Source organism: Rhipicephalus microplus, chromosome X (genome assembly GCF_043290135.1).
Source record: "Rhipicephalus microplus isolate Deutch F79 chromosome X, USDA_Rmic, whole genome shotgun sequence".
Taxonomy (NCBI): Eukaryota; Metazoa; Arthropoda; class Arachnida; order Ixodida; family Ixodidae; genus Rhipicephalus; species Rhipicephalus microplus.
Genome location: NC_134710.1, coordinates 243,992,821 through 244,015,511, shown reverse-complemented (window position 1 = coordinate 244,015,511; position 22,691 = coordinate 243,992,821). Strand labels below are relative to the sequence as shown.

At 43.1% G+C, this 22,691-nt stretch overlaps 1 protein-coding gene and 1 long non-coding RNA gene across 4 annotated transcripts in view; one reads left to right on the top strand and one right to left on the bottom strand.

The window, feature by feature from the left end:
• Positions 1 to 9,468: 9,468 nt before the first annotated feature.
• On the bottom strand, positions 9,469 to 16,450 carry LOC142776045 (uncharacterized). The gene is made up of 3 exons (XR_012887258.1): positions 16,210 to 16,450; positions 11,851 to 12,053; positions 9,469 to 9,651 (listed from the first exon to the last, which is right to left on the bottom strand). It is a non-coding gene; the product is annotated as an uncharacterized LOC142776045 (long non-coding RNA).
• Positions 16,451 to 16,972: 522 nt separating this feature from the next.
• Positions 16,973 to 22,691, top strand: part of LOC119184061 (serine/threonine-protein kinase haspin) — a 168,763-nt gene continuing 163,044 nt past the window's right edge. For all 3 annotated transcript variants that reach the window (XM_075878884.1, XM_075878882.1, XM_075878883.1), the window contains exon 1: positions 16,973 to 22,684. Coding sequence is in view for 2 of the 3 variants with exons in the window: in XM_075878882.1 (XP_075734997.1) it covers positions 22,652 to 22,684 (33 nt within the window). In the remaining variant the exon portion in view is untranslated. The remainder of the gene's footprint in view (positions 22,685 to 22,691) is intronic.

The following is a 22,691-nucleotide window of genomic DNA, read 5'->3' as shown; positions in this document are numbered from 1 at the left end:
TGTTAAGAGTGTATGGAATATTTGACAGATTGTTGTGTAAGTATGCAAGCATTAGGGCATGTCAGTTCATATTAAATACCTGAAAAAGATCACAGGCAGGGGTGCTGATAGGACTCTTGAAAGCATTTCATCCTAGGAAAGAAGTGATGTGTCCTTGACACATCTGTTGAAACTTGGAAGGTCAGAAAAGTATTTCAAGCGTAGGTATGTGACGTTTCTTGACAATACATGACTGTGACATTGCCCACTTCCATACTGCACATGTGTCTGTTTCCTAACATACTTGCTAGCAAAGCCGCAACAGGGTGTTTATCAATTTAAATTTTTTTCAAATTTAGTGATTTTTCCAGGTTTTTCACATAGATTAAAAGCAAACTCCATGACCATAATGTCTTCTTGGAAAATGTGCGGTGGAAAGAACACTTTAGCAGTAAAAAATAAAATAAGAGGCGCTCATATAAAACAAATGAACACATTTTACACACACACTCATAATGTTGTGAGTGTATGTGGTAAATATGAAAAAATGTGTGTATCTGGTCAAAACAAAACTTGTGACCCAGGCACTGAGGAAGTTGGCTGTTTCGTTTTTGGAACAACCAGAACACAACCACACAAATAAAATCAACTGCAGCGGCAAGTTTGAAGGAGCCTGCGATAGTCCAACAGTGCAGCCAATGCTGCTAGGAAACGTAAAGGTGGCGCTATCTCGTGGCATTCGTATAAAACAAGGATGCAACAGCCTGGCCAGTTGGCTTACTGGAGCACATTCTAGTTCATTATAATGGCTATAGCCTGCAGGCCGTTTAGGATTGGATTAGATTATTTTGATCTAGACCGCTGTATTTACTAATGATTTGCATCCCCGTCTCATTTGTACATGTCTAAAATATACTTTTCAGCAAAAAGGAGTACTTACGTATTTTATGCGACCTTGTCTTGACAACGACTAACAACAATGTCGCAACAACGAAACTGCACAGCAAAATTTACTTTATCTTTTCTTTCACTCTCTCTTTTTTTTACACAATGCACACATGCTTGTTGGTGTTTTATTTCTCTGGGTTCTGACACGTGGAGCACAATGAAAGTACTCAGACACCTGCAATAAAAGCTGCGGTAGCGTTTGAAGCGCTGATGTTTGAATATGGGGTGGAAAAAAGGAATCTGTCAGACCGCAACTGCTTCCCCGATTCCATAGGTAAATAAAAAATGCAGAATCGTGAGTTAGGCTAATTGGTGAGTGTTCATCGTAGAATATTTTACAAAGGAACGGGTTAGAAGCAGTCAGAGAGGGTCACAGCGCTGATTTCACAACTGAAATTTATTTGGAAAAGGAAACAACATATATAGAAAATATTGACTCATCAAAACTATGCACATGTACACATGTGTTACAACACAGAATGATTAAGGTCTTCTCTAAGACCTTATGTTCTTCATCTAGACGAGTGTTACAGGAAATACTTATGCACTTGTTGTTAGATCTAATGAAAATGCTTCGGCTACTTCACACATGCGCTAATCAACATGTCAATATTTGATATCTGTTTTCTACAAGTGGGGCACACACAGGGCTGGGTAGTATCGCAATAGTATTTAAGAGATACTTTTGAGTGTCTGTATTGCTGTATCGAGGCACTTTTAACAAATGTATTTGTATCTCAGTAGTGAAATACTTTTCTGTTGTATCGCATGCATCGTGATACCATACAGGACACGGGTATCTTGTTACTTTTTTTCGTAAATGAGCTGAGACGTGTTGACAATGGGGAAAAAAATTTCTGCTGTGACCTTGGCAGTCCACGGCAAGATAAGCACCCACCATTTCTACATTTCTGCTGAGGGCGAAACTGACTCCTACCTTCTTGAAAGCGAGCTAGTTGCTTTGCTACCCGCATCCCATGATGTGTTTGAATGATGGCCTGCTTCAGCGTGACAACAATGTTATACTGCTATATTGAATTCCAGCACAGATATTTTCATTGTGAGGAGTATTGTGTACTGCATAATGGGCGCCATTTTTAAATGTATTTCCTCATGCCAATTGAATGAGTAGTGTTTGTTTTTCTCGTTTTTTTTTCACTTTTCTTTTGCAGCGCCCATTTGAAAAACTGGAGCTTATTGCGGAAGCCACAAACCACCCAAAGAGAATTTGGTGCCGTGTGCCATCTACGATACTTCTTTCTGCAGAGCATTTCTGAAAAACTCCAGCATGGCCAAACAACTATTCGAAAGAGGCCTTGTTGAGTTTCCTTTCGCATTCCTTGTTTTGTCCGTTCTTAATTATTTCTGCCTTTTCTAAGATGTTTCTAGAAAACACTAAACCTTCAACTGGGAGTTCGTTTGTTTATGGTTCCAGCACTTCGCTTGAACTATGCTCCTTCTAGCATAACTAATAGTGTTGCTGTTGAGTTCCGGATTTCAGTGTACAATGCGTGTGGCTGATGCTCTCATATGGCATAGTTTTTTATTGCAACTGATATCTGTAAATATGTGGTTATTAACAATTATGTGCAGTGTAAGCATCCTTTGTAATGCCTTAATGACACTCGGAGAATGGCGAAAATATAATAAATCAATTTCATTTGCAAGTTTCAATGTGCTGCACATTTTAAATATTATGCTGCACATAACAAATGTTTGTATGGAGTATAACTATCCCCGACATAGACAAAAGTATTTTAGTATATGTATTCTGGAATACTTTTTTGTCTTTTTGCAAACGTATCTCTGAAATATCCTGTCACATGAATTACAAATTTATCTCAGTATCTGTATTTTATGCTTCCAAACCACACATTTCGATATCTGCATTCCAGAATACTTTTTCGGGCGTCTCTGCCAGCCCTGAGCACACATCCACATGGCCTACAACGAGTGCCAAATTAGACGTGATTTTAGCATCTGATAGCATTAGCCCATGCTCTCTTAAGCACACGTTTATGTAATGCCCCATTTCACCTAAATATTCGTAGCTGCAAGACAGTGGAATCCCATAAACCACGCCAGTAGTGCAAGGAGCATATCTGTGGACATGACTGGAGACACATTTGTTCCCTTTCCCTGGCTGCTGACACAATGCTCTATCCACCAAAGTACACACATTATGCACTTTATTACGTGCTGAGAATGACATGTTTATGCAATAACGAGCACCAATATTTTTCAAACCATGTGCTATTCTGTGTATGTATGGGATAACTGCCTGCCTCTTTTTCTTGCTAAATTCTAGTGCACTATAATCGCAATGATAAAACTTCTCGATCTGTGAAATAAGTTTTTCCGACAAGGAGCAAATCACGTCACTCGGAAAGCCAGAATTTGCAAGGCGAGCAACTTGTGCATCAAATGCATGCGCCATAAGGTGCTCGCGTAACTTCTGAAGAGCGGCACCCAGCACAGTTGACGCAATGGCTCCCTGTATGGTTTTGAGTGGCCAGAATTAAAATTTAGAATTGGCTTTATGAATCTAGGTTGGTATGGCTATATATGTGATCTTTTACGAAAGCCTGTCTTAAATCGAGAAACTGTAGCTCATCAATTTTTTCAAACTCCAAAGTGAAACGCTGACATTTCGTTTTCCTTAACATCTTTCTTTATATTAGCAACCAGTAAAGAGCAATTGTTAATGTCCAGTAGAACTAAGAAGTCATGGACATATCAAGCAGCATGTGATGATAACCAATTCAAATGCTTCTGCAGCTGCCCGTCTACATACCCAAGAAAAATATTACTAATTACAGGTATATTCATGATTCAATGCAGATACCAGATTTTTGGACAAAATTATTTCCCTTCCAAGACACAATGGTAGAATTTAGGTGGCCTGCATGAGCTCTAAAAACGATGCAATAGAGATGCCACACTGGCACTGAAACAACAACTCATCATTATCTTCTCTCATGCACTGCTTTATAGACTTCCAATCTTCATATTGGGGCAAACAATAATATAAATCTTTTACGTCTATACCGAATGCATTACGGCACAAAGAAGGTTGTTCACTTAGTGATAAGATGATAGATTCTGAGTTAGAAATTCTTAACGGATCACAAGTCTTCAAACGCTCTGAATTTCTTTGAATATTCTCTGAAACATTTACTCCCGAAGTGTCTTTTTCTGAAACAACAGCTTTTAGTGGCAACATGAATCTTCACTGAAATAAAAACTGATAGTTTTTGCCTTTTTGCTTTTTTCACACTTGCGCTACATGTTCCTGATTAGGCGTTAGTAACAGGGCATAAACTTATTCATTCAGTCACCCGCTTTTTGCATCAACACTTTTTTTTATTAATATATACCTGTTATGTCCGGTGTTGTCGTCGGCCCATAGATGTACACGTTGGTCGCGGTAGTCCAAAAAGCTCAGACAGCCTCGAACGGTTAAAAACAAGTTTATTCCTATTCGGATGGAGGCGGCGGCCGAACTGCCGGGGGAAACGACGGTGGCTCGTTTGCGCCGAGCGGGGGAAGGGAAGGAGTCAACATCTGGAAGCAGTTTCAGCAACCGGTCCTTCGCGGGTTCGGAGCGCTCGTGACACAGGGGTGCTGGGAACACAACATCTCCTCCTTTCTTAGCTTGTCGCTTGGAAGCGATCTGGGGGCCGCCGTGGGTGCGTGGACGCTCTGGACGCACTAGGAAGAGAAGCCTCCGCTCGCTGGGTGTCGTTTCTCTTGTGTTCAGGGCCGGCGGGTGGCGGGACGGGCGGCGGCGCCGATTCATCTGGTGCGAGATGCCAGGCTAAGTGGAACGAAGCTTCCGTCGAGGTGGCTGCTTGAATGGGAGGTTCCCTTGCAAATTACCTAAACGGCGTAGCTGATTAAGGTGGCGGCGTGTGGCCCTTCCACCAATGTCGACGAGCCATGACCGCAAACCTATGCGTTTGAGTGCCGTCGCTTCAACCCAGCCGGGCTTTCTGTGGAACTGGCGGGCGTATATGCGCTGTCCACTTTCAATTCTCCTGCTATGCAGAAGCTTTTCTTCCTCCGACGGTGCTTTCGCTGAGGGCTCCGGGACAATTGCTGTCAGCTGGGTTCTCATTTCTCGTCCGAACATCAATTTCGCTGGCGTTTGATCAGTAGTGTTTTGAACAGTGTTGTGCTGTCTGAAGAGAAAGCGCGTGATGCGGCGTTGCATTGTCCCAGTCTGGTCTTTAGTAAGGGCGCGCTTTAGCTCAGCCACGTAGCGCTCGGCTTGTCCGTTCGTAGCCGAGTGGTAAGGAGCTGATGTAACAGACGAGACGCCGTTGTCGCTGTAAAACTTGAGAATCTCCGTGGACACAAACGGAGTGCCGTTGTCCGAGACCACCTTGCGCGGTAGGCCAAACGTTGCAAACAACGACCGCAGAGTGTCGATAACTGCTGCCGATGTAGTTGTAGCCATTTGTTTTACCTCCAGCCACTTGGTGTATGCGTCTACAACCACCAGGAACGAACACCCTTCAATAGGTCCAGCAAAATCAATGTGCAGGGTGTGCCAAGGCGTGTCTGGTCTTTCCCATTCAGGAATACGGGCTCTTGGCGGGCTTCTGTGGTTGCATTGGCAAGGCTGGCAATCGTGAACTGTTAATTCTATATCATGGTCGATACCAGGCCACCACATATAACTTCTGGCGCACTTTTTCATGGCAACAATGCCTCGATGACCTGCATGGACAAGCGACATGGCCTGTTCGCGAAGTGCCGCTGGAATTACAACTCTTGATCCCAAGGTGACGCAACCGTGATGAGTGCTCAACTCCGCAGCTCGCTTGCGGTAAGCGTTGAAGTGTTCACCCTTTAGCTTCTGCACGTTTCCTTCTTGTATAGCAGCGTAGACTTCCTTCAAGACAGTGCACTCCTGCGTTGATGTTGCTACCATGTCAGCTGTTAGCGGAGGGTTCGGAAGCGCCTCGAACATGAGTATATCACCCGGCGGGGGTGGTTCATCTATTGTGGTGTCTAGCGGCAGGCGGCTTAGTGCGTCGGCGTTCTGGTGTTTCTTCCCCGTGCGATGTACGAGTTCGTAATCGTACGCCGACATCTTGATGCACCATCGTGTCATTCGCGGCGATAATGTCTGTGGCATTGGCTTCTGGGGACCCATATTACCCAATAAGGGCCGGTGATCTGTTATGAAAGTCACTTTCCTGCCGGTAATGTACTGCCGAAAGTGATCTGCTGCGTAGACGATGGCGAGTCCCTCTTTATCTAGCTGGGAATAATTCCTCTCTGCCTGCGATAGGGTGCGCGAAGCAAAAGCGATCGGGGCTTCCCGTCCCTGGTCGTCAACTTGGGAGAGGACTGCTCCCACTCCGTATGGTGATGTGTCACAGGCTATCAGTAGGGGTCTCCTTTCGTCGTAGTGCCGCAGAACAGTAGACTTGCGAAGTAGTTCCTTAAGGGCAACAAATGACTCTTGGTGGCGTGGCGACCAAGTCCATGGAACTTCTTTCTGCAGGAGCTGATATAGATCGTTGGCCACTGTAGCTCGATGTTCCAAGAACCGGTCGTAGAACGTCAATAGCCCCAAAAACGACTGCAGTTCTGGCTTGTTAGTAGGCGCTCGTGCTTCGGTGATTGCACGCACTTTGTCTTCAGTGGGATGGATACCCTGAGCGTCAATTTGATGTCCAAGAAACTTCACTTCAGGCACCGCAAAAACACATTTTTCTTTACTGATGCGCAATTTAGCATTTGCTAGCCTTTCCAAAATGAGCTCCAAACGTTCTGTGTGCTCTTCATTGGAGGCGCCACCGACAATAACATCGTCCAAGTAGACGCAAACACCTGGGATCCCGCTAAATGTAGACTCCATAAAGTTCTGGAAGATTGCTGGTGCTGCAGATATTCCGAATGGTAGCCTTTTAACTTTGTAAAGACCCTTAATAGTGTTTATCGTGAGCAGTTCAGATGTTGATTCGCTCACCTTCAGCTGCTGGTAGGCTTGTGTCAAGTCCAAGGTGCTGAAGATTTTTCCCCCACGAAGCCTGCTAAAAACCTCTTCCGGTGTCGGCAGTGGTTAGGAAGATGCTTTTGTCGCCAGGTTGACAGTGCTCCGGTAGTCTCCGCAGAGGCGTAGGGTACCGTTCTTCTTTCGGACGACAACGAGTGGTGTCGCCCATTCCGAATGTTGCGTCGGTTCGATGATCCCTTGTTCCTGCAGTCGGTCAAGCTCATTCTCGACTGACGTTCGAGAACTTTCAAAAATTTCGGCGTCGCATCCTCCCGCAGCTCCAGTGTGACTGGAGGTCCGTTGTTCCCTGGTATTTCTTCGGAGAAAATCGCTTTGTACTTATCTTGAAGCTGCTCCACTGACGGATAACTGAGTGTGTGGTGAACTCCGACAATGACCACTCCAAGAGGGGTGAACCAATTTCGTCCTCAAAGGCTTGATCCAGAACCGTGGACGACTAGCAAGGGGAGCTGATGGGTCTGCCCGTTGTAGTACACGTCTACGTTGGCACAGCCCAGCAGGGAAAGGAAATGTCCGGACCACGTTCTCAGCTGCGTGTCGTCTTGCTGGAGAGCTGGCGCGTTCTCACGCCAAGTAGCGCGAAAAGTGTCCTCGCTGATGAGCGTACATGCTGCTCCGGAATCCACCTCAAACCTGATAGGGCGCTGGTGTACCATAATTTCAGTTGTAATCTTCGGTCTCGTTCCGAGGTTCACAACGGCGTTTAAATCATATAGTGCCGATGACGTTAGTGCTGTTCGGCTTGTATCTTGCGTCTGGCCCTCCTGTGCGTCGACATTGTTGTTCCGTTGCACTGAAGTCTTCGTTCCGAGCTGTTTGCGCTTCGAGATGCATGCCCTTTCAATGTGTCCCAGTTTTTGGCAAAAATTGCAGGTCGCTGTCTTGTATCGACATACCTGGGGATCGTGCACGTCGTCGCATCGCCAACAGCGCTGTGTCTCTGCTTGATTTCGCCTTAGACGGGGAATGACCTGACTGCTGACTGGTGTGATGCACCGGCTCGACGTTCCGTCGAATATCCCTCTGCTGGTGACCGGCGCTCTCCGCTCGTTGGGCGATGTCGTAGGCTTTGGAGAAGGTGATACCCGTCTCCGCGAACAGGCGTTGTTGTAGGCCTGCGTCACGCAGTCCGCACACAAAATGGTCACGCAACATAACGTCCAAGGGGAGCATAGTAGCAGGTGTGGCAGTCGATCCTCCCTCCTGCGCAGTAGCTGCAGCTGTCGCAGTCAACGTCCCGAAATTGCAGTCAGCAGCGAGCTTTTTGAGCCTTCCAGTTGATCTCGCCGTTGGAAGCGGGCTCGACAGTAGACCTCCGACGGCCTTGGGTCATAGTGCTCTTGTAGCTCTGCTACGATGTCGTCGTAGTCAACGGCTGCTGGAGTGCGTGGCTGAATCAGGGCACAGACTGTGTCGTATGTCTGCTCCCCACAAAGCGTTAGCAGGTTGACCCTCTTCATTGCTGCATCAGTGATGTTGTTAGCCTCGAAGTAAAATTGCAGGCGTCCAAACCACGATGACCATGATGAGCCGTTGAATTCGGGTAGCCGATTTGGGAGCCCGTGCGTAGCCATAGCTTGTAGCTTGTCAATATCGTTGCGTAGCGTTGGTCCAAATCCACTTGCTCGTCGCCACTGTTATGTCCGGTGTTGTCGTCGGCCCATAGACGTACGCGTTGGTCGCGGTAGTCGAAAAAGCTCAGACAGCCTCGAACAGTTAAAAACAAGTTTATTCCTATTCGGATGGAGGCGGCGGCCGAACTGCCGGGGGAAACGACGGTGGCTCGTTTGCGCCGAGCGGGGGAAGGGGAGGAGTCAACATCTGGAAGCAGTTTCAGCAACCGGTCCTTCGCGGGTTCGGAGCGCTCGTGACACAGGGGTGCTTGGAACACAACAATACCCTAAAGGCTCATTCAGGCATTACGCAGGGGGTTTTAGTTATACAATAAATTTGCAAATCAGAACATTGCCATTATAAAATTAAAGTGGTAAACAATGTAAAATACAGTTCCATAGACAAAGATGCAAAAGGAAAAAAATTGTGGCAGGAATGAAAACTCAATAAGAGACACAGCTATAGTGGAAAAAATATATATACAGAAAATTGCCATTAAAAAATTGCCCCCTATCGGCATATTTGACCAAAAATGTCCTCGAAAGACTATTGTATTTCGCCTGAAAAGAGTGAATAGACAGAAATATTTATTTGATGTTTTGCACGAGAAAACTGGTGAATGGGATCCTGGAGGTGTTGCGTGAGACATGAGTGCCATCTGGCGGTAATTTCAGAAAACGAAAGGATGGCCTTTGTTATAGCGAGCACGCAGCACGCAGCAAGCGTGCAATCTTGGAGGCCATGCTTTGTAGATTTCAAGACAGGTAGCAGCACAGTATCGTCTTAGAAAAGCGTAAGAGACTCGCCTTTCCATGCGAAGCGTCGCATTGTCAGCTGCAGTGCTTAGAATTACTTATTTATACCTTTTCTAGTATAAATAAACACAGTGCACAATATTGACGTGTTGATATTGTGCCTCAAATATGCTCAATATTTGCTTTTTATTGACAATCGTACAAGTATGAACGCAGAAACTTGAGCAATACTGGTGGATGCTGTGGATGTGGTCGTACTTGAGACTTTTTGCTGACAGACAGACCAAAATTTTTGCGTTGGAGTATCCCGAGCAAGACTATCATCTTTAAGGAGAAAATATATTTACAATGAAAGAAGAGTAAAAATAAGCACATACATGCACTTACAAACTCACACAGATAGGTAAGTCATATGTCCAAGAAAATATTGAATTGGTTCACAAAGGCGGCATGATCAATGAATAAAGCGATGTCGCCTGGCAGTGTGTTCCAGTGATGTGTGCTTCGAAGTAATGTGAGTGTTGATACATAATTGTGCGTACCAAAATGCTGTATTTTGAATTGGTTGTCAATATGTTTCAAGATATTATGAGGTGTGTTTGTGCATGCTTTACGAAGGCAGATTTACTACGATGAAATCTATGAAAATGCAACAACAGCAACGACAGTCTGCGTGTTTCAAGAAGGGGTAATGAAAGTGAGTGTGTAATATCTGTAGTGCTGCAGTTGCGAGAATACTACTTGGTGATAAATCCTGCTGCTTCATTTTGTATTGATTCTAGTTAATCGATGAGATATGATTGATGTGGGTTCCAGATGATGGATGCATATTCTATCTTTCAACGGACAAGTGTAGTGTACGCTAGCATTTTAGAGGTATAGTTCACCAAGTAAAGGTTTCTTTAATAAATCCAAGTGCTTTTGACACCTCACTAGTTATATTATTGATGCGCTTATTCTAAGGCAGGTCAGAAGATAAATGAATTCCAAGATATTTAAATACGGATACTTTTTTAATGGGGAGAGCTTGAATTTCATATTGACTCATTTCTGTTTTATGTGCTCTTGTAAACGTCATGGCCTTTGTTTCGGAAGTGTTAATTTGCCACGGTGACACAAAATGCGAGTTTATTAGGGTCCAACTTTAATGACTCGTTAGCTCGGGTACTGTCAATTTTTCTATAAATGATGTAGTTGTATGTAAATAATTTCATAGTAGATGACAAACCATGTCCAATGTCGCTGATGTAAATGAGAAACAAAACTGGTCCCATGATTGATCCCTGGGGAACACCAGACTTTGCATGTGAAAGTGAAGATGCATGTCCATCCACATAAACTGATTGACTGCAGTTGCTCAGAAAATGATTTATTCAGCTTTTTTCTAAACCATTGGCGACCTTATCATTATACATAGAGCCATCTAGCCATCTAGAGTTGAAAAGAAGCCTTCCTTGTCAGCAACCGAAACATGCAACTTAGCTTCCAGATGCATCTCAAACAGCATGAACACCGTTGTGAGGAGTGACCAGGCTATGTACAACAAAGGCAAGCTGAAAAAGCCAGTAGGCTTTTTTTGTGAAGCTAAGTTGCGTGTTTTGGTTACCTTCATGCTACCTTCATTTATGTACTCTTCTATGAACATAATGATAAAAAATACTCATGGATTTAATAACACCATCTCAAGGAAATGAAATGAGAAGAGAGTGTGCTACTCTTGAAATATCTGCAATATGTGCATAGCGGAGGACGTTTGCAGCGGCATCGCCAATAATAATAATAATAATAGCAATAATATTATACAAACCAAGACATAGCCCAGAAACCTCTTGTGATGGCAGTTCTAACATAAGCACCAAACTAAAAGACCTTCAAGCCAAGCCGAATTTGTGGCCACGACAAATATGCACAAATTTACCGATGTGAGAAATGCTGTGCTTGGAAAGTCAGATATGATATGTGATATGTAGAAGGAACATACATCAAAATAGTGCATGTACCAACATGGAAGCTAAGGAATGCTTTAGTCAATGGGAAGAATAAGCTGCCAAGCGAACTTTCTGTAGTCTTCTTTACACTGTAGTTTGCCACGAGTGTGAGCACATGTCAGTCTATGAGACCTGTGATTTCAATGAAAGAGTTAAACAACACAACAGTTCAAAATGAAGTCGCCAAATCATGGGTGGCCTTGGATGCCCTCGCTGAACATGCGGAATATACAGGCTTTCAAATTGACTGGTCAAGCAACCGTGTTCTGGTCGAAGAAAACAAGCTTGCATCATGCCAGCACCTGGAATCCCTGCACATTCACACAGCTGCACATATACTCAATAAGATTTATGGAAAGCTGACCATATACTTTTGGTGCTTACATCACGCACCTAGTCATACTTAAATACGATGTACCTTTCTTATGGCTGTCATTCAGAACAATATCAGGTGCCCAAACATCAGTAAACTTTGTGTTATTTTGGTCGGTGTATCCCTTTGTTTGTACACTAAGAAGAAACAGTTATGCATTGCCTTTTTTTAGGCCTCTTCTAGCTGTTCACTGTAGTTGCAGTCGAAGGAGTGACTTTTTGAGTATTGATCAAGGGTAATGCTTATTTTTGTGATGGTGGCACAGACTGCCGCCAGTTTTCCATGAATTCGCCAGGTTTTACCAAAGTTCCTACAGTTTTCCAGCAAGGCCCCAATTTCCCGACTTTCCCAGGTTGGTAGACACCCTGCACAAACAAAGATAGATGGCAGTTAACTCGCGTCCTGTTCCCTGTCTTATGCAAGTGTCATTCTGCACTTTATTACCTTAGACGTACTTGCTGCTAGGCAGGTTGGTATAACATTATTAGGGAAAATTCTAGACGATGCAAATGTGTGGTGCAGTGTAAATATTTTCTGTAGTTCAGCTGCGACCGATGCTCTTTTTCTGTGCTTTTTCATTTTTCCAGTGGTGCTTAGGCATCTATAATTTTCCCCCTTAGCTTAATTACCTCCCTGAAGCTATGCATTATCTTGCCCAATAACAACCATTGTTAAACTATTGTATGTGGCATTGTTGATGCAAAATGACCTTAGAGTATATGCTAAAGCTCCTGCAGGATCACCGGCTGAATGTGACAACCAGTTCACCATTTATAAAACCCGAAGTATTGACATTTCCAATATATCTGTTCGCACAGTGCTTCATTGGAGTCATGCAAGCTTAAAATATGGTGCTCCCGCAGAGAAATTTTTCTTCCTGTGCTGTGACCAACGGGAAAACTATGTAGAGAATAATGAAAAGAGATCACAACTAGGCTTAGCTGTGTGATGTCTGCCTCAATAAAAATGTAATAAATTAATGCAAGTGTGCTTATATCAACATGGTGTTGCCAGTTTATTACTACATTTGATATGAATCTCTGCTCGCTCCACCATGGTGTTCCTAAGGGCGTACACAGTCTTACCTCTGAGACAGCATTGCCAGAACTAATTTTACTGTCACAATCTTGAACAGGTGTGCAACAAGCATGTGCCGGTGCAGAGAACACAAGAGAAGTGGTCACTGCTTGCATGTTCAAGGTCGTATGCACGCACACCGGACTATGATTTTGCAGTGTCTTACATTTTGAGTGGAGTATACATCGTGATGGCGGGAGCCATCTTTGTGGTCACCAGCTAGACAGTCACAATGTGCATATTGTTGCTTCAGACAACTGTTTAGGACAAAAAAGGGCACCGTACAAAAAAAATATTTTTAGGCTAATGTAAGAGCATGTGATGAGGAGACTCTCAAAAGGTATATGGTGTGTCATCTTGCAATAGAGAAGCAACATTTATACCTAGTTTATGTTAGTAGGAGTCTGCTAAACATTGGCCATACAAGCTTGTGGCTAGAGAAGGATGATGTCCAGAAGATGCCTTCCTGAAATGTTAACCTGCACCGTCCTCCCTTGCCCTTCTTGGTGCACTGGAATTTTTGCCCTATAGGTACTAATTCCTTCAGTGGGTACTCTTGAAGGGCTTCTGAATAAGCTCACTCTTACCACCTGCTTTACCCAAGGGCAAATCCTACTGTTGGAACTTGTTTGCTTGGCAGAAATTTTTAACAGGAAAAGAAACTTCACTCATTACACAAATAAAGCTACAGCATTGCAAGATTACTATGATGTTATGTACACAGACCTCCCACATACAACTGACTAAAATGTCACCAATTACCTCTATGGTGAGCCTGATTATGCCTTAAGACAGCATGTAAGTTTCTTGATCCTATACTTTTTAATCAGTACATGAACCTTGAAAAAACAAGATCGTCACGTGCAGTGCATAAAACCAGTGCTTATGAAGTGCAATGATACCATCGGAAGCATCAGCAAAAGTAAATTCACCCTGCTGGAAAGCAAATAGTGCGTGAAGCCTGTAAATGTACTGTTAACAAAGTCTTCTCGACAACTTCATTACTTCTACTTCTGCAATTTTCATAATCCTGTCTCTTCATACCTTGCTGTCAACCCAAAAATTATTGACCTATGAGGTTTTACTCATATGACCATGCTCATTTAACATACCTGCAAGCCTCAGAGCTAACATAATAAAATTGAAGACTTTAATAAATTAATGCTCTCTGCTACTCACCCCTTCAAAAAAAATTTAAGCATCCCCTTCAAACCTGTTTTTTTAAGGACTCAACAGGCACAGTGACGTGACTCATGAAAGGCATATCCGGAGCTTGTGGTGGAACTAAAATCTTTTTGGAGCAGCATAAAAGCTGCCTGAAGCTTTTAAGCTAGAGCTGTTGCACCACATGTTACAGGGAACTAGTTCATGAACATATGCATGCATGTTCACTTGGACTTCTGCTCAACATAAACGTAAGCTTTTTGCTTTTTTGCAGACATCCCCAATTTATATAAAGCTACCTAGCGCTTTCCCGGAATTCACATGGCATTTGTAAATGACTCTGGCTTTCAACGATAGTTTAGCTACAATATTGAATCACGGACTGGTAAGACTATTTATGCATTGTATTTACTTTCCAAAAAAAGAGTCTGATTATATTAATGCTTTTATTAGTACAACCTAATCGTTCAATCTGTGGAGAAGTGGTTGCTGTCATCGTTTATATACAGAATTGTTAGGTCCCTGATCAATGAGCACTTCATAAAAAAAGGGTTTTGTAACTGGTCCTTACTGCCAATTATTTATTATGGCACGACAAAATTTAGAGTTATGGGGGAGTAAGTAGTTACACTTGGCAAACTGTTTGACATGTACAGTCGTCGAGAAGCCCAGCCGAGACATGCCGGAATAGTGGAACACCATGCTTTCTAGGAGAAGTAAAAGTGATTGTACAGCATGCGGTACTGCTGATAAAATTTGCCCACTGTATGGACTTAAAACTTAACCACCTTGTATGAAATATTTTGAAAGTAAACTGTAACAAATAGGACCACAAATAAAAAAGATAACTAAGTGGTCAGTTCTATATGCAGGTACTAAATTACTGTATTTTAAAACAGTAAAGCAAGACTGTTGTCAAAGCACAACTAGCTCATTATTACTTTTATCTGACAGTAACCACAACAGTTGTAAACTATTTGGCTGAAGTCACGTGGTAACTTTTGTAGTATAAGTGGGTTCAGATTGTTAAGAAAGTTGGTGCCCAGCAACGTTTTCAACTACATTGCACGTTCATGTCCACTGTGATAACATCTTCCAATCACAGGGGTAACGTATGGATTTCAAGCGTATGCCATATACTTGCTCCCTGAGAGAACACAACAACGAAGAGTCCACGCATGCTTGACACAAATAATGAAATTTATGAAAAAGATGTAGCAGGTTTCGTCTCTTGGTGCAGATCCCTGCAGGCGCTTACCTAATTCCCACCCCATTTTGCCAACAAGCAGCCCATGTAAAACGTTCGAACATGCGCTATTATGTCGGGTCATAACCAGTTTTCTCTAACCACCTTGCACTTAGTTCTGGCACGACATACGTTTCAAAGATCTATTTCTTGCAAACTGTGTGAGTAATTGTAGACCATTCTTCAACAGTTATTTTTGTGCTTACTCGATAGGAAAACATGAGCTACAAATTTTCTAAGTTTCTAAAATATGAATGGTAATTGAATTGTGAATGGTAACCTACACCCAGCCTTAGCATATATTTCCTTTGCAATCATTTTTAATTTGAGGCTTGGCACAAATTTTGAAGTACGACTGAAGCCTCTCATATGCATGTTTCGTTTATTTGAAGGTGCCATTTAACAATCTTGTATTAATCCTGCAATGAACATCTGAATGCCTTGCGAATTGCCTGCCACAAAATATATTTTACTAGGTAAATTGTTCTGTGCTTGTTACACAAGCTGAAGATGATGACGATACTGACTGCCGCATCGTCACTGATAAGGCAGAGGATAGCGCGTGTACAATTTAGGTGCACACACGAGGCCCAATGTCAGTGCTACATTTCCAATTTAAACACGAGCGCACGCAATATGTATGCTTTACCGCAATACACAGCGTGCACTTCACCGCAAGGCACGACTGCCTTGCGGCACTGTTTAATTTTAAGAAGACGCTTAAGGTGGCAATTTTGAGCGAATATTTATAGTGCTCCCAGCATATCTTCACCTTTATTTCTTCTTTTTCTTTGTATACACCCACAAGAAAAGACATAGCTTAGAAAACCGATTATCGTAATCGGCGCCAACATATTTAAGCCCCTTGGAAAATAACGTCGTGTGAACGCCTGGTAATATTCCATCGCTTCCAACTTGTGCATTTCGTATCTGTCTCACGCAGTTACGCAAGAAGAAGCTTCAATGAAAGTTTTGGCTCAAGAATACACTTCACCGAAGCGACACATCAATGCTTACGCTACACACGCACTTACCAGACATACACGTACGGCATACATCCACAAATAGCATAACACAAGGTGTTCATGATCGGGCAAGTCGTTACCACATTGCTTGTAGACAGTATTACAGAACGAGACCACGTATCCATCCGCAGAGGCGGTTCCCGCGAATGCATAAGGCTCCCGGCCAAGCAAAGACCACGGATAAATAACCACCGCACGGTAAAGATCCTCACAAGCTAGTGAGGAACCTTAGACCTTTCGTTCCCACCACCTAAACGTTCCCAAAAAAAATGTCCAACACGGCGATTCTGTCGCCGTCTATTCATACGTTTTTAGCCAAGTCAAGCCGGTTTAAGCGGCTATAGGGTGAACCGAACGCTTTTGCCTCGAAAAGGTTCGTGCCACCCGGTGGCAGCAGACGCGGCCATTAAAAACCACTTTTTCTTTTTTTTCTCATTTGAATTAGACGCTCTGAGTATTTCTGAGACTGTCTATCAACTTTTACGGATCGTTGTACATTTTTCCCATATTCCTGAAAGGTGGGGAAGCCGAGATATGATGCGCTGTTCTCGGGGTGCTGTAGCCCACACAAGATGGCGGCTCCCAAGCGAGGAATAGCTGAGAAAGGGGTTGTTATTTTATTTGCCGCGGCTTACTTCCTAATAAATGTGCCTCGCAGCTTTAAAACTTTCTTCTGTGCGATTAAATAGCAGTTTGTTTTTTTATTGATGCGGTTTGCCTGTTTGAAAGATTCTCTAACCTCCAGGGGGCACTAGAAATCCCCACTCAAGATGGCAGCCTCCATAGTAAAAAAAAAAGACGTGGCTAATACAGTTTGTTTTCAGTGATAAAAGGTTTTTCTTCCCGGAAAAGCAAAGAACCAGTAGTAAGGACTACACGCCTGTTCTCCACCGAGGCATCCCGTTCGGAGTACGGCCGTCGCTTCGCCTGTTCGCCAAGGCTCTAGCCGTTGAAGCTTGCTCTCGGGGTGTGGCCATGAATTAAGTAGCTGTTGTTGGTTAATTGATCTACCATCGTTTCGTATACTGCAATAGTTGTTTGATCAGTGTTTTTTGTGCAGTTCAGACAAGACAAGATGCCCTTATCTCCGCCAGGGCCAGGGACTTTTCTTTGGTCTGCTTCTATGGATCAAAAGAAGGTGCCAGTTGATCTTTTTTTGAGCAACGGAATATCATCGGTTCCAGTGGCTCTAGTCCCGAACAATGACGGCATCATTCGGATGAAAAACGCGAAGATCATTCAGGCGGAATTACGGTCAGTGGCGGCCCAATACCAGTCCATAACGGAGGTCCGCCAGTTCGGCAGAGGAGGCATACTGTGCTTTTCGCCAGACCAGTCCTGTGTCCTAGATCTCCTAAAGTGCTAAACGTTTGCATCCCAGCCGGTGAGCGCGTTCATACTTTCTCATTTAGCATGTACCCGAGGTTTAGTGCGTGGCGTCGATGCCAACATGCCACCCTCCGAAGTACTAGTGCTGTTTTCGCCAGCAGGTGCTATTTCAGTCTATCGGTGTGGACGGGTGGTTGATAACAACAAAATACCAACTGAGTCTGTAATTGTGACATTTGCGGGATCAGTCCGACCATCAGAAACTAAGGCTTGGCCTTTAATTTACAGAGTAGAGCCGCTCTCTCCTCGTCCGCTCCAATGCATAAAGTGCTGGCGTTATGGTCACACAATGAAAGGTTGTAGGTCAGCGGTCAGGTGTAAGGTATGCGGGGAAGGTCACAACTCTAGCGACTGTCTGAGTGATAAAGAAAAGTGTTGCCTATGTAGCGAAGCTCATGCGGCCGATAGCTCTAGTTGTTCGGCAAAGGTACGTGAACTGCAAATTCTAGGGATAGTAGAACGAAGACGGTGTTCACTGAAGGAAGCAGCACTTGAAATACAAGCACGAACACAAGGCTACGCCGGTGTTACAGCTCGTAATATGCCAACAATGGAAGCTCTCTCTGTCCCTATTGCGGAAGCGATTGAGAAGGCAGTGGAGAAGGCAATGGAGCGCATCGCTGGGAATATTTGTGAGTCCTTGGCCCAGATTCTATCGAACCAGATGGCTCAAATGTTGGGTACAGCGGAAAACAACCACAGTGCACCACGTAACATTAGTGACTCCTCGGAGTTTGCAAAGGAGTATGACTCTGCTGCGCCACATCAGGCTACTGAAGCCCTTCACATTCGTGACTCCCCTAAAATTTCAAAGAAGTATGGCTCCGATACGCCACAGCAACCTATGGTAGCTGCAGATTCAGTAGAGGAAGGTAGCGTATTTCAATGCGAGCTTACCAAGAAAGTGAAGGACTCAGACGAAATGGAGATGGATCCCCGATCGCTAAAGCGCTCGAGATCCCCTTTATACAAAAAAGGCATCGCACATGTCGATTCAAAAACCAAAAAGTACCAGAAGAACACCCTGTCTAAAGCTGATTTTCTTTAAAAAAATATTCTAAACAAGGCCATCGCTGAGGCTATTTTAGAGCAAAAATAGGGTCACTTAAAATTCTTCATTGGAATTGCCGATCAATTCACTCTGCAGCAACTGATCTAATATATTTGGCATCGAAATTTTCTCCAGATATTATTGCACTGCAAGAAACTTGGCTTTCAATGCATCAGTCTTTTCAATTAAATAGATTCAGATCTTTCCGTCTAGACCGTCCATCGAAAGGTGGAGGTTTGGCATTTTTTATTAATAATAGAATAAGTCTCAAAGCAAAAATTGCGTATAAGCTCATGTCACCTGACAGTGAAATTCTCGCCTTAGAATTAACCTTACAAAGCTGCATGCCTTTTTTGGTGGTGAATGCATACTTTCCTAGAGGTGTAATAGATACTCGACGTTTAGACGCTGCAGTGACTTCTAGTTATCAAAATAAAATTCTAATCGGCGATTTCAATTCTCATCATACGTGCTGGGGTTTCCGAACTGATCAATGCGGTAAGAGATTGTGGGAGTGGACAGCGGATAATAACTTGTGTTGCCTTAATCCAAGAACACCCACTTACATTAGTGATAGGTCTCGTTCAGCCTTAGATTTAAGCTTTGTGAGTTCATCACTCACTAGTTTGTCGTGGAGTGCGTGTGATTGTGCAACTAACAGTGATCATTTGCCAATATTATTCGAGATTGCTTGCCAAGTTATAATGTCAGGCTCTCAGACTCGAGTGTTTATTAATTACACCAAATTTAGGAAAGATTTAGAATCTGCTTTGGCAACTCATTCTGAAGAGCAAGAAGATACAAAAGCCATGAGACTAAGTGCACTGATCAAAAGAACATATAAAAATGCAGAATTCGTTGTGGAATCTGCAAAGAGCACAACCCACAGTCCGTGGTGGAACTCGGACTGTGCCCGGGATTTCCGACGAAGAAAGGCAGCTTGGAAAAAACTTCTGTATAACCAGTGCCCTCAAAACTGGTCTGATTACAAGTATCACGCTGCAATTTTCAAACGCACGGTCTCTTTAGCTAAGGAACAATATGATAGAAAACATTATGATCACCTTTCAAAAGCTTGTAACAAAAAGGCGCTGTTCAGGTTCATGAGATCACGTAAAATGATGCCATCTCATAATAATATAGGGTTTGAGATTATGTCCTTGGAAGAAACAAAGAAATCCTTAGAAACCATGGCTAAAGGCCTGGAGTGTAGATTTACATCAACTAAGCCTTACGATCCACAAAAACCAGCGTCAACAATTGAAGTTACTGAAGTTACAGAGGAAGAGTTAGCACAAGTGATACAAGGTTTGCCCTCGTCAGCTCCTGGTCCGGACGGAATCACAACTGCTATGATAAAAATATTATTCAAATTATCACCATGTGACCTACTAAACACTGTAAATTATTCGTTAAAATATGCCTGGATTGCGTATGAGTGGAAATTAGCTAAAATAGTGCCGATACAAAAAAGACGAGGATTCGGATACGTCATAGAAAACATTCGACCCATTTCTCTTACATCTAATATGGTGAAGCTCATCGAAAGAGTGCTCAATAAAAGAGTTATAATATGGATGGAGGAAAATTCGATATTAAATCCAAATCAAATTGGCTTCAGAACAGATTGTTCAATCTGGTGTGCACACGCAGATTTAGAAAGCCGCATTCAGCTTGCTCGCAAAAAAGACAACATGCGGCACTAGTGACATTGGATATAGCTAAGGCATACAATAGTGTAGAACATTCAGTATTTTTAGACATATTAGAGAGCCACAATCTCCCAAATTATATATTGGCGTGGGTGAGGGAATTTTTGAGAGGAAGGGAGTTCTATTGCTTTAAGGATGGTTGCGCATCCTCAAAGTGCAAACAAACACGTGGTGTCCCCCAAGGCGCTGTATTATCGCCAGTTCTATTTAACATCTTAATGAGCACTATACCGCATTGCCAGGACGTGAAGGTGTTTGTATATGCTGACGATATTGCATTTTTCACGGCACATAGTGACATATATTCTTTATATCAAACGCTACAGAGATATGTCAATATGCTGGAGAGATGGCTAGATGCAGTCTGCATGACCTTAAATGTAAATAAGAGTGCAGTATTGATATTCCCGTTATCCGATCCCATCTCTATTTCAATATGTTATAAACAAGAGCCCATTCCACAGGTGGAATCTCTTAAATATTTGGGAGTAACTTATAATGCCAACCTAAACTGAATTCCTCACATAGAAAGCATGGCATCTAAAGCACAACGCGCCTTAGGAATTCTTCGTAGACTGAGCAGCCGCCGATATGGTCTACGCAGAAGCACAATGGTTATGATCTATAAAATGTATATGCGACCAATCCTAGAATTCGGGTGCGTATTGTTCTCAGGTGGCCCTGCCTATAAAATAAAGCCTCTGGTTATGCTGGAACGAGAAGCCTTGAGATTGTGTCTAGGACTTCCGAGGTTTGTAAGAAACAATGTTTTGTATCAGGAAGCACGATTACCTACATTGCCTTGCCGTTTTCGTATCCTAACGGTTCAGACGTTTCTGAAATTTTATAGCTATGCGCCAAGACGATCTGAGTATGATTTTATAAATGACCCAGACAGCTTTTTTCTTGCCCATTGGCCACGCTTTCGAACGCCTCAAATTGCTTTTGTCCAGAAAAAACTAGATAGGTTAAATGTAAAAATTCGAGATGTGATTGCTGCGCAGGATACAAATCAAATTCTTAAGATTGAATTCGATGAGATTTTTCCCTCTAAGCCCAAATTACAATCCTATAGGGTCTTAAATAGCCGACTGCACGATTATCTTGCACACGCGGAAACGAATAACATTATAGCCACAGATGCTTCAGTATTGGATGAAAAGACAGGTGTAGGTATATACTCACATTCGCTTGACTGGTCTTTTTCATTAAGATTACCGGATTTCACCCCAGTTTTTGAAGCTGAGCTGTTGGCAATAGTTCTAGCGCTGCGAAAGGTACCTTTGAATGCCGCTAATGCGATCATAATAACGGATTCCCTGTCAGTATGTACGTCGATTACGGCGTCAACAAAATCGATGGCCTTAAAGACGCTCCTTATGCTAGTTCCTCCTCAGCTGCAGCTACTGAAATTAGTATGGGTACCCGGTCATTGCGGCTTAGAAGTAAACGAAATCGCCGACTCTCTAGCACGAGCAGCATTGTAAGGGCCAGTACTATCAGTCCTTCCCGAAGTGGCCACTATAACGGCGACAAGATACAGAAAGCTTGCGTTCAGTGCAGACGCTATGGAAGCAATATTGTCAACACCAGAATTTACTCACTTAACATTTCCATGGAAAAGTCATTGGTGTCCTACAAAACAGTTGGAAACCATACTAACCAGATTTCGATGTCGTGTCCCCCCGTTAAATTTCTATTCACATAGGGCTGGTCTGGCGATATCACCACTATGCAACTTTTGTTCAGAATTGGAAACAATAGAGCACTATTTTTTATCATGTCGCCGATACAAATTGCTTAGGAAAACATTCTTAGCCCTCCCATTCGCTAGCCTGGGGTAGATTTTCACTATAGAAAACATACTTTCCTTCGGTGCTTACGATCTGGGCTTCAGCCACGAGAATGTTTTCTACGCAGTTTGCAAGTACCTGAATGAAAGTAAAAGAATTAAGCTTTTAATTGCGTGATTATTAAGCATGCAAAAAAAATAATTCCAGCGAACACAAGAGCATTGTTTAACTATCCTGATTCTTATTCAAGGTAATGAATAGTTGTCTTATCTGCACGAGTGACAAGCAACTATTGCACTCCATTCATTCTGACTAGGGTGTCTTTACTTTTTTCATTCTTTTTTCTGGTGGGTGGTTTCGATATTTAAAAAAAAAACTTACTTAATTAAGTCATCGATTCTTGGCCAATCCCCCTGAGTGGGTACGAGCCATGCCTGTGGATTCATCATCATCATCATCATCTTCTTCGCGGACTTCAGGTTCAGCACTCACTCTCAAGGCTCAGAATGTCCGAGGAAGAATCAAGGCCGGTTTTTAAGGTGCGAA